Source organism: Suncus etruscus, chromosome 9 (genome assembly GCF_024139225.1).
Source record: "Suncus etruscus isolate mSunEtr1 chromosome 9, mSunEtr1.pri.cur, whole genome shotgun sequence".
In the NCBI taxonomy this organism is placed as follows: domain Eukaryota; kingdom Metazoa; phylum Chordata; class Mammalia; order Eulipotyphla; family Soricidae; genus Suncus; species Suncus etruscus.
In genome coordinates, this window is record NC_064856.1 from 85,118,407 (window position 1) to 85,137,291 (window position 18,885).

An 18,885-nucleotide genomic window follows, 5' to 3' on the forward strand; every position below is an offset into this window, starting at 1 on the left:
TTAAGAAAATTATATTACTCTGTACCCATTCTTATTTAGCATAGTTTTATACCTTGGCATATTTAGTAGTCTAATTATCTGATTATTTACTTTAAAAAAATAAATGCAGAATAATACAAAGACCAATCTATTATTAGACATTCAGTTCACCTGATGCTAACTAAGCATTAGGATTAATAAATTAGATTCTATTCATGGCACTTGAACAAAATTTTAAAATGATGTGATTTCCTGGCTGTAATTAAGGTAATTTGCACTAGAATAAAAATCATTTTATAAATGTCCTAGTGAAATTTATAGGTATAATAAATTTTAATGATGAAATTATAGATATTAAGAATAAAGGGTATGGTACAACAGAAATTTAAATAAAGAAAAATTCTTTTTAAAAATCAGTACTTTAGGGGCTGGAGCAGTGGCGCTAGAGGTAAGGTGCCTGCCTTGCGAGCACTAGTCTAGGACGGACCACGGTTCGATCCCCTAGCATCTCATATGGTTCCTCCAAGCCAGGAGCGATTTCTGAGCGCATAGCAAGGAGTAACCCCTGAGCATCAATGGGTGTGCCCCTCCCCCCAAAAAATCAGTTCTTTATCAACCTTTCGATAAAATTCTATTTTATGGATTTAGAAAATGTACAGGTATTCTAACCTGAACTAATGATATGAACCAGCAGACCAGAAAAAAGATTTAGTTATCTAGCTCAAGTAATTTATTCTGTATCATAATAATTAACGTCTGTGTATTTTTATATCTTCCTTCTCCATCTCCTCTACTTTCCAAATGTTCTCTAATATTCCTTATTTGAATAATGTTTCTCTAATGTCCTTAATACTTACAGAGATGCTCTCAAACTGGTTCAACTAAAAGAGACTGGCAAGATCACTGAATCCAGACCAAGGCCAGCCCCTTCCACTACTCCCACAGAACCTGTGCTTCCACAGGCCACAGCTGTACCATCCCGTCCAGGGATCCCACCAATATCAACTCCTGGCCAGCCCAATGTCCCGGTAATGTTGAGTGGATTTCTGTATTTCAGGGAAAATTGGAACCATTATTGTATGTTTTATTAATTCTAGTAGTTGTCAAAAAAATTGTTTTGCCCATTTCTTAAAATGACTCATTTATATTTGCAGTGATTAACTTCCAAGTAGAACACTAAGACCATAATTCAGCTTGCCCTTACCATAAGTTTCATAACCTCAGTACCTATATATGTTCAATAGTCATGACATATTTCACAGTTTTTTTCTCTTAGAAGCAATACTATTAATTGATAACTGATGCTAACTCTCTTTAGTAAGTATATTTTATTTTTTGGTCTAAGAAAAGTATAATCTTAGTTATATTGAGTATAGAGACAGTATACCTAATTAATTATACGTTTTCAATTCAGACAATATTAGCAGCTCTTTTGTCTTTTTAATTTATTCCATTTTGTCTTTGACTCTCTTTTCTAATATCTTTTCTGTCACTTGCTTCCTGTCAGAAGAAATTCAGAATAATTAGCTTTATTTAAGATTGATTGAACATTTTAATGAGCTTTGTTTCTCATGGAGAAATATATTACAGTATAATATTCCAAAAGAATTGGAAGTAGTATAAGTTTTTGCAAATGTCGAGCTACTTAATCCATTTTGACTTGTGAGAAATAAAAAGTTTGCATGATCAAATACTTTTTAAAGAATGAATTACTTAAATGATGCACTTTACTGTCCAATTCTTGTAAAGGGAACACTTACTTTGTCTTATCAAGTACACTGCGAACATAAAACAGTCAATTTTATAAGAGAGCATTTGGTAAAGCAGAAACATCACCATTTTCTGCCTCTTACGTTTTATTCTTTAGAGATTATAATGTGATCCCTGAATGAAGAAGACAAAGAAGAAGTTAGATACCATTTAAGACCCATCATGTTTTTGTTAGAAGTCCAAGGAAAAGAATCGAAAAGCTACAGTGAAATTACAGGAAGATTTTATTTTCTCTTTCTTACGTTGTAGTATGAATTTCTAGGAAAAAAGACACATATGGTTTATTTAAATTATAAACCCAGGGCCAGAGCAATAGCACAGTGGTAGGGTGCTTGCTTTGCATGCGGCTGATACAGGACAGACCTTGATCCCCGTCGTCATATATGATCCCCTAAACCAGGAGTGATTGCTGAGCACAGAGCCAGGAATAACCCCTGAGCATCACTAGCTGTGGCTCAAAAACCAAAAAAAAAAAAAAAATTATAAAGCTAAATATAAATAACTTGGCAGATTGTCTAGTATATTAGACTATTGTTTTCTACTGTATGCTGTTTATAAGTATAGTTCTAAGTTCTTATTTTATTGACTGCTTTGAATTTCAAGAAATGATGTTTAGAAGCCAGAGCAATAGTCCAGCAGATGGGGCACTTGCCTTTCATATTATCCAGCCTGGGTGTGATCCATGACACCACATATGATTCTCCAGGCACAACCAGGAGTGATTCCTGAGCACAGGGATAGGTATAATCCCTAAGTATAGCCAAATGTGACCCAAAAATGTATAAAGTGATATTTGTAAGAAATTATCTCAAGCTATTTAATATATGTTAGTGCACCTCATGGGTAGCGGATTTAGTAAGTTTACTTTTTTTCATCCTGTTCATTCAGTACTAAAACGTGAATTTTTTACAGCCATATCTTATCAATTTTTTCGTCATATACATTAAAACTTAGCAAATTCTCAGATTGTCCCAAATATTAATTTTTAACCTTAAGTTTCCTGTATTTAAATACTATCAGAAGTCACTGAGACTAAAGTTCATTTATGCGTTAGGATTGTATCTGCTGTTTACAGTTTAACTGACAGGTTGCTATGTCTTTTCAGGGCACATTCACTGAAATACCTGCGAGCAATATCCGAAGAGTTATTGCCAAGAGGTTAACTGAATCTAAAAGCACTGTGCCTCATGCATATGCTTCTACTGACTGTGACCTTGGAGAAGTCTTGAAAGTTAGACAAAAAATGGTCAAAGGTTAGTAGGGTTGAATTTATTTACTAGCTTACACATGCTAGCTATCAAGAAATCCTTTACTTGTAGAATGAACATTATGCATATTTCAGCTTCAGCATCTGGATATATTTGGGGGCTAATAGGAAGTGGTACTCTTCGTATAAAAAAAGATTAAATACAAGTTTTGATTTTTTTTCTTCTTCATAGTATACTTTTAAACTCTTAAATTTACTATTTAGAAATAAAAAAAACAATGTTGCAAAGAGACAAATAGGTATTTTTAGTTGTTTTGAGCCACACACAGTAATGTTAAGGGATTGCTCTTGTCTCTGTACCCAGGCATCATTCCTGGCAGTGCTCAGAGGACCATATAGGTTGCTGAGATCAAGCCCAGGTATGGTGCAAGGCAAGCACCAAGCCCACTGTACTATCTCTACAACCGTAACACCCATAGAACTGATATTTTTGTCTTTTCATTCCATTTTTTTTACTCTTTTGACTTAAAGCATTGTCCAGAACCTAGTACAATAGTGAATATAATGATAAAGGCAGAGTTTTGCCTTAATCTTGGAGGAAAGCTTTTAGTGTAATAATGTTAGCCACTGGTGCAGGGTAAACCTAGAGTGCATATTTGTAGATTTTCCCTAATACTGAAGGTTTTAAACATGAGCAATATTGAATTTTATCAGATGTTAAATTATCTCTGCTGGTTTTGGTCTGTCTTTTGAGAATTTTTATTTTCTGTCTGTTGAAGTGCTGAAATGGTTGATAACCAGATGTTGAAACAACTTTGGTTTTGTTTCTGTTTTGGGGCTACAATCAGTTGTGTTCAGGGCCTACTTCTGGCTCTGTGCTTAGGGTTCATTCTTGTGGTGCTCAGGAGACCATGTTGAGTGACAAAGATTAAGTCATGGTTAGCTGTGTTCAAGGCAAGTGCACCACCCACTGTATTGTCTCTCCAGCCTCTTTTACTGAGTGATATCTCATTATTGTTGATTAAAACACAGTCATTTTTTTCCTCATATATTGCTTGAGTTTTGAAAGCTTTACTAATAATATTTACATGAGGAGTACTGGTCAGCATTTTTTCCTTGCTGAGTTTTTTCTTTTCTTTTGGACTGATCAGGTCTCATGGATTAGTTTGGAAATGTTTTGTTCTTTATTTTCTGGAAAAGTATTTGTAGAATTGGTCCTTTTAACTTGTTTATTGGAGTTTACCAGTGAAGCAATTTAGGCCTATAGTATTATTTTTCTGTGTTTAAAAGTTATGATTTGGAGCTGGTGGTATTTAGAACCAGTGAAATTTGCCTTACACACATTCCCCCCCTGTTAGATCCTCAGCATTTCATATGGTCCCTCAAACATTGGCAGGTATAGCCTCAAACCTAAATAAATAAACACATAAACAAGCAAATAAATAGAAGTTTTTATTTCTTCCTCTCTCTTGCTTTATTATTGTTATAATAATATTATAATTATAATAATATTGTTATATTGTTATAATAAATAATTATTTATTATTGTTGATTTTGTTGTATGCGGTGCTGGGTGGTCAGTCACACACATAACTGGTGCTTGCCCATTTTCAACTATCAGTGCTCTCAGATTGCACATCTCCCAACATTGGATAGGATATTTCCCATCGTCTTTACTCCCTATCGTGTTAGCACTTAGACACATACCAGGGATTTCGCTTTTTAGTTGAGGGCCACAAATTATGAATATAGTGCTTAAGTTGAGTCGCTTTGTTGCTTGCCAGAACTCATGCCCCTTTGTAATACTTACAAATTTGGTATGGCCAGAAGTCTTTTGTGATGCCAAGGATTGAAGTCAGAGAGAGTTGTTAGGCTCAGAGAGCATGTGGTAGCACCAGAGAATTGAAATTGTGACTATGTATACATATACTTATAAGATAGGCTTTTAAAGTCAGTGCTTCCTCAGGCCCTCTAGGGTTTTTTATATACAGTATGAATTCAAATATTCAAGTATGTGTATATATATCCAATATATATAAGTTGTTCAAAATATTGCTTTATATATCTAATATAATATGAGCTAATGCCACTATTTTAAATAGTATTAGTGTGTGGGCCCAATCTTTAGTACAGTGAGTAAAGTACTTGCCTTGTACAACACCAACCTGAGTTTAATACCTGGCATCCCGTATGGTCTTGTGAACACCTCCAGGTGTAATTCCTGTCTACAGAGTCGAGTAATCCCTGAGCATCACCAGGTGTTACACAAAAACCAAAAGAATTAATAAATATGATTAAAGTGTACCTTCTAAATTTCCCAATTATTAGGGCTAGAGTTTTATCAATTTTATTCTTCTCTTCAGAGGACCAGATATCATTAGCTGTATCACTTCTATAATTTCACTTTCATTGATTTTTAGTTTATATCTTCTTTTTCTCTTTGGGCAATACCCAGTGGTGCTTAGGGTTTACTCCTGGTTCTGTGCCAAGAGATAACTCCTGCAGGGCTTGGAGGATCATATGGGTAACTCATGGAGGACCATATGAGGTCAAACCTGGGATTAAATCCAGCTTGACTACCTGCAAATCAAGACTATACTACTACTATACTACTATACTATCGGGCCCCAAATTTTCATTGATTTCTACTCTTACCATTTCATTTAGATATTTCTTCTTAGTATTGCCAGGAGTGATCCCTCAGTCACAGAGCTATAACTAAAAGCCTAAACACTGCTGGGTATAGCCTGACATCTCTCCTCCTCCAATAAAAGTGAAAACCAGGAGAGTATAATGACTTGAAAACCAATAAAATTGAGTATCTTCACTTGAAGAAAGTAATCAATTTGCGATTACAACATAATTGGAGTATGGTGAGAGCAGAGAACGTTGGACAGTAATTTTGGTAATAATCAGCTGATATTTTATTTGGGAAGTCTCTCCTGTGGGAAATTATATATTTATATATATTGTATTTATATATATAAAATAAATATATATCGTAAAATATTATGTTCATATAGCTGACTTCAGGCCATGGTCCCCCGAGACAGGAATAATTTCCTGAGCAGAGACAGGAGTAAGCTCTAAGAACCACTGGGTGTGCGCCCCCGAGCCTCGACAAATAAATAACAAAACTCAAGCTGAGCAGGAAGGTAGATCAGTGGTATGATGCGCAGGCTTTCTGTGCAGAGAAGACCCAGGTTTAATCCCCAGCATTCTACATACTGCTGGGGGAAAAGAACAAAAGGGCCTGGGATGGATTTCTGTGCTCAAGGATCACTCCTGGTAGTGGACCTTATGTGTGTTGAGGATTCTATACAAGTTTGTCCTGTGCAGGGCTAACTCCTTATCCTTATCTTATTTACTATGTCTGGTCCCTTAAAACCTTTCTAGAAGCTCTTAAAATAAAATATGCATTGTAGTTCACATTTTTCTAATGCTTTAGACCCAGGAGGAAAAACAAAATAGAATCACACACATATTTTAGCTATGATCAGCTCTGTAGGAAGGGAGGGAACCCTAGTTTTATCTTAAAATCGTTTTGCATATTGAAAGGAAATTGATTCATATGGATTCACCCTGTAAAACTAAACAGTCGACCTCATTTTATTTTTTGCGCTAGGACCTATGCCAACATTATTTCATCTTTGGCATTTTCTATATCCTGTCTTGTTAAATTAAACAGTTCTTGTTTAATGTGGTGCCCTTAATCTTTTTCATTTTACTCCCTAGTTGATAGAAAAAATTTCAACCACTCCCCCTTATATCTGCGTATTTTAAGTGACCGCATGAGAACTGGGGAAATCTCCTCCTTACAAAACTTCCTGTACCACCCCTAGGGTGGTATTGGTAGTCTTCAAGTCCTAAACACTTAAGCCCATGCTGTAAGGCCAAGCACCACCAAAAAGGACCCTGTAAACAAATAATAAAAGTGAAAAAAATTAAAACTTAAGTGACTACTGACCATTCCCCCAGCAGTTATTATATTTTAAAGCATATCATAAAAAAGGACAGCAAAAGAAAGGAAATCACTATGTAAACTTTATGACTATACACCACAGTGACCATTTGGTTTTTTTAGAAACATAGTAATTCTTCTGCTTATGATTGTATGTATCTTCCAAGTTCTTCTAGTAGATATTTGAGCAGTCTAGAATAATTATAATCAGGATTCCAGAAGTAAAGTTTAATTAATTAATGTTATTTACTCAGGAGTAAAAGATATATTATGTTTCTTATCATGCAGGTTTTAAAAATCAGGAACACTGTATTGATAACTAAACAAAAACTTGTATCTTTAAAATTGTACATTCTATAATTACAAATTTTTAATCATAATGCTCAGAGTTCTGTTTTATAAAGAATGATTTAATATTTTTTCTTTCAGATGATATTAAAGTATCAGTAAATGATTTTATCATCAAGGCGGTAGCAGTTACCCTTAAAGTAAGTAGCAAACCAGACAGTTTTGACGCTTGAAATAGTCACTTAAGTCACCTGGGGCCAGTGAGGTGGCGCTAGAGGTAAAGTGTCTGCCTTGCAAGCGCTAGCCAAGGAAGGACCGCTGTTCGATTCCCCGGCGTCCCATATGATCCCCCCAAGCCAGGCGCGATTTCTGAACACATAGCCAGGAGGTAACCCCTGAGCGTCAAATGGGTGTGGCCCAAAAACAAAAAAAAAATTTAAGTCACAGAATGTTGATAATTTTATTGCTAAAAGTATTCTGTCATTGAATTTCCCTTCCTCTGTTTTGTAGATGATATAACTGAGCATCTAATGGGCTTACAACTAATTACAGCAGGAAAAAAGACTACTTATTAAACTGGTAGTGATTTATCCCCAAGTGAGCCAAAGCCTATGTAGACTCTGCTCCTTCAGGACTTAAAAGTGACAGGACAAACAGTTTTGTCTAACAAAGTGTTGAGGAAAGGAGAAAATAGAATAAGGAGACAGAATAACTGAAGTGTTATTCTACAGCTTTAGGCAAGGAAGGCTCTTCTGACAGGTAGTACCTGAGACAAAATTAGTAGAAAGAGGAAGAAAGGAGACACTTAGATACCTGGTGTAAGAGTTTTCTGATCATCCCCCTTTCCAACTTTTGTTTTTATCTTTGCCTGTGCCCACCCCTGGCCCCTTAGTTTCTTACTGTGCCCCTCAAACCACTGCATTTAGGCAGTTTCATTCATCACCCCTTTGGAATAAATGTCCCAGGGGCCCATTGGGAATATATGGTTCCTAGCTGAGAACTTCTTTCCCAGACAATGAGAACAGCAGCCCAGCGCTTGTTTTCAAATACAAATCTTGAGGTTAATGTGTGTCTTCGGTGGGGTCAAAGCAACATTTTGCAAGAAGTGGGAAAGTTTTGGAAGGGTGTTTGAAGCCTTGCTGGTCATAGAACAAGCTATAGATTTCATTATACATGAGAAGGAAGCCTAGGAGGATTTTGAGGAGAGACATGATCCAACTTACACTTTAAAAAGACGAGATACTGCTGTATTTATGTGTAATCCAGCAGGTGGGCAGCAACACTGAACCTGCCTAGGATTCTGTAGACATGACTGTGATAGCACTGAAACTGAATTGAAGTGAGAATTTTATAGTTATATGTCAAAAGTAGAACAAATAGAATTTGCTGATGGATTTGGACATGGGGTTTGAAAGAACAGTGAGCAATTTGGCCTAGGCAGCATCAAAAATGAGGTTTTCTCTGTACTAAGGCTGGAGCTAAGCATAAGCTCTGATTACTGCTGGGTAATATCCTCAAAATAATACCCCCCCCCAAAATAAAATAGATGGGAGTTTTTTCCTTTGAATACAAACTGTTTGATTTTATTACAATTTTCTGATGAACTCTATTTTCCAGATATTCTTTGTTTGTGAGGCTGCTGTTTTGTTGTTGAGGATTTGGGTTTTGTTTTGTTGCCATTCTTATTTTAGTGTTGTCTGTAAAGATTCTAATATCTTCTGAGGGGTTGGGACTTGATTATTTTGATATTGAAGCATTGTTAAATGAATGAACTGAGTTTTGAAAGAAATAAAAAGGACAGTTGAGAAGTGACAGAAATGATCAGCATAATATAACAGTAAGAAGCTAAATAGGTTGGAAATTTTATCTTCAGTATATAGTCAGGATTAAAATTAGAGGGCTGGAGAGAGAAAATGGAAGTTAAAATGCTTGCCATGCATGCAGCATACCCAAGTTACATCCCTGGTACCACCTGTGGGCCCCTGAACAGTCAGGAGTAGGCCTGAGTACCAAAGTGAATAAATCAATAAAATTGGTTAGGTATAGTGAGCTTTATTATATATTGTTAGGTTTAAGTATTATGCTGGGGAACTTAGATTTTATTCTGTAGAAGGCAGAAAATTATTTTATGGTTTTTGGTTTTTAGGCTATACCCTGTGATACTCAGGGGTTACTTCCTGGCTCTGTGCTCAGGAATCACTCCTGGTGGATTCTGGAAATCATATGGGATCCTGGGATCGAACCTGAGTCAACCATATGCTATATCGCTCTAGCCCTGAAAGCAGGGAGTTTTTGAAAAAACACTTTTATTTTTCGTATTTCTTGTATATATGACAAAATTATGGATTGTGTAAGGCATTTAATCATTTCATCTGGCATTTTTATATATAGAGTAATTGTATACTAAATTATATACTATAGTGTAAATGCATTCTAAATATAGAAGTATGTATCATGTATTTGTGAACTTAAGAAGTCTTTTTTAATGAGAGAAATCACATTTTAAGGGCCTGCAATAGATGGATGGATGGATGGATGGATGGATGGATGGATGGATGGATGGATGGATGGATAGATAGATAGATAGTAATAATAAACAAATCTGTTTCCTGATAGATAGATAGATAGGTAGGTAGGTAGGTAGGTAGGTAGGTAGGTAGGTAGGTAGGTAGGTAGGTAGGTAGGTAGGTAGATAGATAGATAGATAGATAGATAGATAGATAGATAGATAGATAGATAGATAGATAGATAGATAGATAGATAGATAGTAATAAACAAATCTGTTTCCTTCATGTCATAGGATTGGTGATACTGGCTGTCACTGACCCTTTTTCCTCCCTTTTTCACAAGGTCATGCTGTTCGTCAAAAGAAGAAGAAACACAATAGATGTTAAATACTTTCTAGACTTAGGTCCATGAAAAGGAGCCGGTTTCTAACCATAATAGGAAGATGACCAAACATTACATCATCAGAATTTTAGAGTTTCTTTAAGCTTTTTTTCCAAAAAGTTGATGTGTTTATTCTTTCTGAGCATATAAAGAACACTCAGATACAAACTGCTTTTTTTCAAATTAAATATTTATCTTCCTCTAGCTGCATTATATTTACTTTGGAAAATATCACCATTGAATTGAAAGTTCTTTTGTAACTTACTTTTCTTTTTCTGTTTTCTAGCAAATGCCAGATGTTAATGTCAGCTGGGATGGAGAGGGGCCAAAGCAGCTGCCCAATATTGACATCTCGGTGGCTGTGGCAACAGATAAAGGTTTAATTACACCAATCATCAAAGATGTACCTTCGAAGGGTATACAGGAAATTGCTAACTCTGTAAAGGTATGTCTTGTTCAAGTTGTTAGAATTTACATTCTGATTAAATGTTAATATAATCTACTCACAATGATATATATTTATAATTTTATTGTCCTTTTTACTTTCAATGTCAGTTTTCTGTGTAGGTTTTTAAGTCACATTCACATTTCAGATATAATGGCCCAGAGAGATTGTATAGTAGGTAAGGTACTTGCCTTTTCTGCAGCTGACCCAGACTCAACTCCTAACATTTCAGATGGTCCTCTGATTCTTCCAGGAATGATCCCTGAATGCAGAGATCAGAGCAAGCTCTGAGCAGTGCCAGGTGTATGCCTACCCCACCCCATATGCTCACCTACAAAAATTTAGAAGTATATTGAGGCCAGAAAGACATTGCCTTGTATGCAGCTGATCCAGGATGGACCTGGGTTTGATTCCCGGCATTCTATATGGTCCCCTGAGCCTGCCAGGAGCAGTTTCCGAATGCAGAGCCCTTAGTGCCACTGGGTGTGGCCCAAACACAAAACAACACACACACACACACAATAAAAATAGAAGTAAATACAGATAAATTAGAGCTAACTATTACAGTTACAGATGAATGCTTTATTTCGCCAACTCTAGGATTTAATTCTAAAGGTGATAATTTAGGTCTGGGACATAGCTCATTGGTAGAGCATTTACATTGTTTGTATGAGGCCCTAGTTTCAATTTTTGGCACAGCAAATGAATAGATAATTTAGATAGATTTAAGAATAAAGTACATGCCTCAATTAACTCAACTTGCATTCCCTTATAAAGTAGTAGAGTAATAAGCCGTAGGTTCTATGCTTTTTTAATTCATTAATTGTAGTGATTTTAAAAGCAAAAGAAAACCCTAATTTTATTACTTCTCTATTGTTTTTTCTAGATCAATAGTGAGGAACCTGAAATATTTTATGAATATTTTATAGCCATTTATTAGCTAACTCATGATTTCATTTTAGGTTCACATTGCAGATACTCTGATAAGAATTAAGAATTTTCAATGTCAATAATTCTCCCAAGAACCTTGCTCCAGACTCCAGAGCTCATTAATAAAAATATTATGCTGATGTATTTAGAGCCTATAGAAATTTTTTTTCATGGAGTATCTGGGCTTACAATTAGATTTTTAAGTGAATGTGGTTATTTGTTTAGCATAGTATAACATCAGGATATAATGATCATCTGCCTTTAAAGAACTGCCATCTACTGGCCATGGAGACAGATCAGGGGTTGGGGTACATATTTTGCATTCACAGGAATTGAATTTTACCTTGGACAGCACTTGGCTGCCTGAGTAGCACTGACCACCAGGCCTGCATATTGATGCTGTTTCGCTGAATACTGCTTGAAAGCCCATCCCACTTCATCTCAGAAAAATTAAAAAGTACTTTTCAAGAGTCCGGAGAGATAGCATGGAGGTAAGGCGTTTGCCTTTCATGCAGAAGGACGGTGGTTTGAATCCCTACATCCATGTGGTTCCCAAGCCTGCCAGGAGCGATTTCTGAACATAGAGCCAGGAGTAGCCCCTGAGCACTGCTGGATGTGACCCCCCCACCAAAAAAAAAAAAACAAAAAATAAAAAAAATTACTTTTCAGATTAATGTGATACATGTCAAATTTTAGAAATATTTATTGTCAAGAATTATATGAAAATATTTCATTCTTCCATTCAGAAACAGTCTTGATGGTTAAAGGACCAAAAGTCCCATTTTTTTTTTTTCTTCAAACGTCTATTTTAAAGGGTTTAATTTGCACTTCAGATGTTTATATGAAATGATTCAAACGAAACCAGTTAGCTACATTTTGATTTTGGGGAGTAAGTTGAATTGTGGCAGATGCAAGTTTTAACATATTAAGCAGGAGCCTGAGCAATAGCATAGCATGTAGGGAGTTTTCCTTGCATGCAGCCAATCCGAATTCAACCCCTGGTATCCCAATAGTCCCACAAGCCTGCCAGGAGTAATTTCTGAGCTAAGAACCAGGAGTAATTGTAAGTGCTTCTGAGTGTGATCCAAAAAAACAACAACAACAACAACAAAAAAGTTATTTATAAAGTTTAACAATACAGAAGGTGATTATGATATTGAGAGTTGAAATACAAAGCAGTTGTTTGGAACTCTGGAGTTACATGACCAATAATTCAAAATCTGAGGGCAGGCCTGGAGGCTCTCGTTCCATTCCTGCGCGCGCGCGCACGCACACACACACACACACACACACACACACACACACACACACACGGCTTCTTGTAAGAAAGCATTCTTGGGCTGGGGTGATGGTGCAGTTGTTAGGGCATTTGCCTTACACGTGGGTGACCCAGATCTTCGGCTTCTCATATGGTCCCCTGAGCCTGCCAAGAGTAATCACTGGCCACAGAGGCAGTGGTAAGCCCTGAGCACACTTAGGATGGCGCAATAGCAAAACAAAACCAAAAAAATAACATTTTAGTGACAACTGGAGTGTTGAAACCAGAGGGATGGTATAGTGGATAGGGCATTTGCTTGCATACAGCAACCTGGGTTTGATCCCTAACAAACTATATTAGGGGTCTCAAACTCGTGGCCCGCAGGCCTTTTGCAGCCCTCCATACAACATTTTGTGGCCCGCAGCCGGCCTTCAAATATCGCAGTATTCGCGATTATTTGCTTACTGAATAATCGCAATAAAAATAGCATTAGTAAGAAAAAAATTGCATTAAACATACATATACCTCGAGCAGTTCTGTTCGGGTTATGCAAATGTTTAACTTTATTTTTTTTTTGCGATTTTTTATTGCGAATATTCGGTAAGCGAATAATCGCGAATACTTTGCGCCTAGCGCAGATGTCATTTCCACTGCTCCTGCCCGCTGTCCTTTGCATTATTGGAGGCCTAAGGGAGAGAAGGGAGAGAAGTTTATTACAGAATTAGATTTTGTCAGACCTTCATCATGACTTCATCAAAGCCTACAGTGAAGAGAAAGATTGATGACGAGCACAGACAATTTCAGGAAAAGTGGAGACGCAGTATTTCTTTGTTGAGCACAGGGGCATCCCCTGTCTTACTTGCTCAGAGAAAGTTGCAGTGCACAAGGAATTCTACTTGAAACGCCATTATTCAACTAAACATGCTGAGGAATGTGCAAAATATCAAGGAAATGAGAGAGCCAAGCGGGTTGCCAGTCTTGTAATGAGGCAACAAGATTTCTTCAAGAAAGCAACCAAAGAGAATGTTGCATCAGTCGAAGCTAGTTACATGGTTAGTGAGATGATTGCTAAGGCAGGGAAACCATTCACAGAAGGAGAGTTTGTTTAAAAAAAATGCATGTTACAGGCTGCAAGTATTATCTGGAAAAGAAAGATCAGTTTAGCAAAATCAGCCTTTCTGCCAACACTGTGGCAGAGTGCATTTCTGACATGTCAAGTGACATCATCAACTGTGTGAGAAAGCCAAATGTTTTGACGCATACTCAGTTGATCTTGACGAGGGCACAGATATAACAGACACTGCACAGCTCACAATTTATGTCTGTGGTGTTGATTGCAATTTTGAATTGACAGAGAAGCTGCTCATAATCATTCCAATGCATGGCCAGACCACCACTAATGAGATATTTTGGCATCTGTGTGGTGCCATTGAGAATGCAGGTTTGCCATGGAAGAGGTTTGTTGGAATAATAACCAATGGAGCACCGTCAATGACGGAGAAAAAATGGACTGGTGGCACTTGTTCAAAAAAAACTTGAAGAGGAGGGTGTAGAGAAGGCCACTGCTCTTCACTGCATTATCCATCAGCAGGCCCTTTGCAGTAAATACCTGCTGTGTGACAATATGATGTCTGCTGTTGTGAAATGCATCGACCAAATCAGATCCAGGGGCTTAAAGAACAGGAGGTTCTGTGCTTTTTTAGAGGAAATGGAGTCAGAATATGGAGATATGCTCTATTTCACCGAGGTACGTTGGATCAGCAGGGGAAATGTCCTGAAAGATTTTTGAGTATTGAGAAGAAGTGAAAGCCTTCAGGAGAAGATGGGGAATGCTGTTTCTGAGTTGAGTGGATCACAAATGACTCATGGGCTTAGCTTTTCTTGTGACATCACACATAAGCTGAATGTACTAAACAAGATGTTATCAGGCCCTGGGCAGCTTATCAGTGCGCCTATGACAACGTGAGAGCATTCTCCACAAACTTGTGTTTTGGAAATCCCAGCTCTCTCAGACAAACCTTTGCCATTTCCCAGCATGCAAGGAACTTGTGGGTGCAGGCATACCATTCAGTGGTGAGAAATATGTTGATGCTATTTTTAAGCTAAGAGAAGGAATTTAATCACAGATTTGCAGACTTCAAAAAGCACAGAGCCACTTTCCAAATGTTTGTGGACCCCTTTTCCTTTGATGTGCAAGATGCCCCTCCTGTGCTTCAAATTAAGCTCATTGACCTGCAATGCAACTCTGATCTCAAAGCCAATTTTAGTGAAATAAGTGGAAAAGCAGACATGCATGGGTAATTTTTGAGAGAATTGCCCCCCAGCTTCCCTGAGCTTTCCAGAATGTTCAAGCGTACCATGTGCCTTATTGGGAGCACATATTTGTGTGAAAAATTATTCTCCACACTGAACTTCAATAAGTCAAAGTACAGGTCTAGACTTAATGATGATCATCTTCAATCCATACTGAGGGTCTCAACTGCTTCCTCTCTAAAGCCAAATATGTTCAGATTTGTGAGAAGAAGCGCTGTCAAGTCTCTGGCAGCAAGGAATAGGCAAAAGCTGCCGTGTTCGGAAGAACTGTTCATGATCTTCACTCACTGTTCTATTCATGTTCAGAAGAAATAATTAAAACTGTTAATAATGATGTTTGAGGACTTTTTTTTTGTGAAATTCCTTATGCAGCCCTGCCTCACCCTGACTTTGCCTCCTGTGGCCCCCAGGTAAATTGACTTTGAGATCCCTGTCCTATATGATCCCTCAGGTACCACTAATAGTTCCTGAGTATGGAGCCAGGAATAAAATAGCCCGGACTAGTGTGGCCCAGCCCACACCTTTCTCTCCCCACAAAAAATGAAATACACACTGCCATGTATATTTGGGAAAACACTGGAAACATTCTGCATAGTAAAGGCACATGGATAATAATGGTGTTTGAAGAATTTTTAAAGGGAAGTGATTTTTCTACAATTTTTATCACATCTTTAGTTTTTAAATGCTCTAATTCACGTTTAAATTTTTATTGGAAAACATTTATATAATTTGCTATAAAATCAGTTGAAACACAAGATAAGAGTATATTCTGTACAAGTTTTTCAGGTGACAGCGTTAGCTGTACATCATAGTGCTGTTTTTCATGTCCTTTTTGTGTTTTCACCAGGTTCTGTCAAAGAAAGCAAGAGATGGAAAATTGTTACCTGAAGAATACAAGGAGGATCTTCAGGTAAAATGTAAACATTTTCACTATTAGGATCATCACACTTTACAAAGTCCATGTCAACTTGTTTCACCTGTTTTCTAAAACAGTTTTTGAAATTTAAGCTAGATACCACATTTTTAAGGAGCAGAATGTGGGAAAGTGTTCTGCAGATAAGTAAGACCTTCATATCGAAGCTGGTAACTACAGTTATTCAAATGTCCAAAAAGTGACATTTGAAGCTAAAAAATTTTTCTTTATATTTGTAGACTTACTAGAATTATAAAATGCAATTATATTCATTTCTGGGTTTGATATGTTTTACTTAACATGTTCATGTGGAAAATGTTAACTCTTAGACCCTTGAGTTTTTATTCTGTTCTTCTCTATTACCTACATAGAGTACAGAATATATCATGATTATTTTACAAAGTGAAGAAAAATAGAGAATATTTTCAGCATCCCAGAATTTCTCTTTATTCTAATTATCACCTCATCAAAGGTAGCCACGATTCAGAAAATTATCACCCTAGAGTTGTTTTGCTTGATTTGATCCTTAAGTAAATATATACCCTATAGTGTCTGATATCTTTCACACAACATTAATGACCATCAAAATAACTATGTTATTACTTGAAGTGGTCCTTTGCTTTGATTGATGGATAGCATATTTTACAGTATATAATACAAATACTGCAATATTATTTTAATATATCTTGTTTACAGTCTCTGCTTTATAAATAATAGTTCTTATAAGCATGGTTAAAGTCTAACTGAATACATGTGCATATTTTATTTATTAAATATATGATATGTGGTTAATATATATTAATAAATAGTAATATTACTTGTAAATTTTAATGTTCTTGGGAGTGGTGGGGTAATAATTCTTGTGGTCAAGAAAATACATACTAGTAGTGTTGAGATCTGTTTGCCATTTGTATTAGTTAATATGTCCAGTTAGGTGTTCATTAAAATTTTGTGTTCATATTGTGAAATGACTTGTAGGAGTTCTTATTTCCAATTACTCAGATACTAATTTCCAGATATTTTTAATTTATATTTCAAGTAACTTTTCCTACCCTAAGCCTTTAAAGAGTGAAGGAAAGAAAGAGAAGAAATGTGTTCAAGAAAGAACACAGAACCATTTTCTTAGAGATGTTTTTAGTGAAAAAAGTTTCAATTTTAAGAGTCTTGTTTTGGTTTCTTCCACAACTAGCAGTATTTAGAGATTTACTCCTAGCTCTGCACTCCTCAGGGATCATGTGGAATGATTAAACTCAGTTGAATGCATGCGAGGGCAAGCATCCTACCTACTATACTATCTCCTCTGTCCCCTACTCATGGCTACAATTTTTTGATACTTGCTAAAGAAAATCTAGTTTTGTTCACACACTGATTAACTTGTGTACATCTGTATGTATGTAGATACACATGCACAAATACCCTTCTTTGCTGGTATTAGCAATTGGGATTATAGTAAATCATTATATCAAGTTAGGGACAAATTGGCATCTTTATAGTACTGTGTTAATGGTTAGCGAATATGGTACACACTAGTTCATTTGACCTCTTTCAATTTGTTTTGATTGTATTTATAATTTTTCTGTATGAAAGTCTTATGTATGAACCATACATTTATTTCATTATTTTTAATATCATTATAAATGGTATTTAAAAAAATGTTTTTCAAGTTTTTGGGCCACACCTGGCAGTTGCTCAGGTGTTTAACTCCTTGGGTCTGCACTCAGGCCTTCATTCCTGGCTACGCACAGGGGGGCCTATGAAGATGGCAGGGATCAAACATGGGTCAGCCATGTGCAAGGCAAATGCCTACCCTCTGTACTTTCACTGATCCTAAAAATACATTTTTTTTAATATATTGACTTTCTAACCCCAAATTGGCTAAATTTTTTAACCTGTAGTTTTAGATTGGCTGCATACACAATTTATCTGGATAAATCCTCTTGTATCCAATCCTTATACTTAAAATTTTTTTCCAATTCACTAAGACTTTCATTTCAATGCCAAATAAATGAGTAGGCACAGTAGTACAATATCTCTATGTCTATAGTACTTGTTTTTAACACTCCACTCTCTTTATATATATACATTTTATATATATTTATGGTATTTCTTTGTTTTTTAATAACTTTGTAAGAAGTTTGATAGCACAGTTGTTTAGAAAAGTGAAATGTATGTTTTAGAAGAAGAATCTTTGGGACAGTTCACCTTCAAAACTTTTTGTTTTCCCCCGTAGTATTTCCAACTTGGGATGTTTGGCATTGATGAATTTACTGCAGTGATCAACCCTCCTCAGGCCTGCATTTTGGCTGTTGGGAGATTCCGACCTGTGCTGAAGCTCATGAGGATGAAGAGGGAAATGCCACGCTGCAGAAGCACCAGCTCATAACTGTCACAATGTCGAGCGATAGCCGAGTGGTAGATGATGAACTGGCTACTAGGTTTCTTGAAAACTTAAAAGCAAAGCTAGAGAATCCTATGCTACTTACTTAGTTCTCAACAATGAGAGCTTGGACTTGGGCTTTATTTTATGGTTTTCATCAAGAAACATACAGAAAAGGAAGACAGTATTATAGTGTGAAGTGTATGGAATGCTTATTTATTTAAGGTGAAAGAGTTTGACCAGGCTGTCTTTATTTTCAGTTGGGGTATAATGTTGTAGAAATAAGAGATAACAAATTAATAAAAGAAAGAGAATATTTGGTTAGTCAGATCCTTTTTTAACCTCTGGTGCTAAAGAGGGTGTTAAACTAGATGTAATTTAAATTCTATCTCTGGCTCATACGTTGAAGTTAGAAGTTGTTTTCAAAGGTTGGATTCCCACTAATTTAGCAGTGAGACCTCACTTTTACAAGCACTGCCCTAGACATACTTGAACAATTTAATGTGTACAGTAGTTTATTCTGGATAATAGTAATATGGATCACATTATATTAAG

At 36.4% G+C, this 18,885-nt stretch overlaps 1 protein-coding gene across 1 annotated transcript in view; it reads left to right on the top strand.

Moving 5' to 3' along the window:
* Window positions 1-18,646, top strand: part of PDHX (pyruvate dehydrogenase complex component X) — a 64,202-nt gene extending 45,556 nt beyond the window's left edge. The window contains 7 exon segments of the mRNA XM_049779989.1: window positions 839-1,007; window positions 2,855-3,002; window positions 7,347-7,405; window positions 10,381-10,539; window positions 15,888-15,950; window positions 18,184-18,286; window positions 18,289-18,646. Coding sequence (XP_049635946.1) covers window positions 839-1,007; window positions 2,855-3,002; window positions 7,347-7,405; window positions 10,381-10,539; window positions 15,888-15,950; window positions 18,184-18,286; window positions 18,289-18,440 — 853 coding nt within the window. The 3' untranslated portion in view covers window positions 18,441-18,646.
* The last annotated feature ends 239 nt before the right edge of the window (window positions 18,647-18,885 follow it).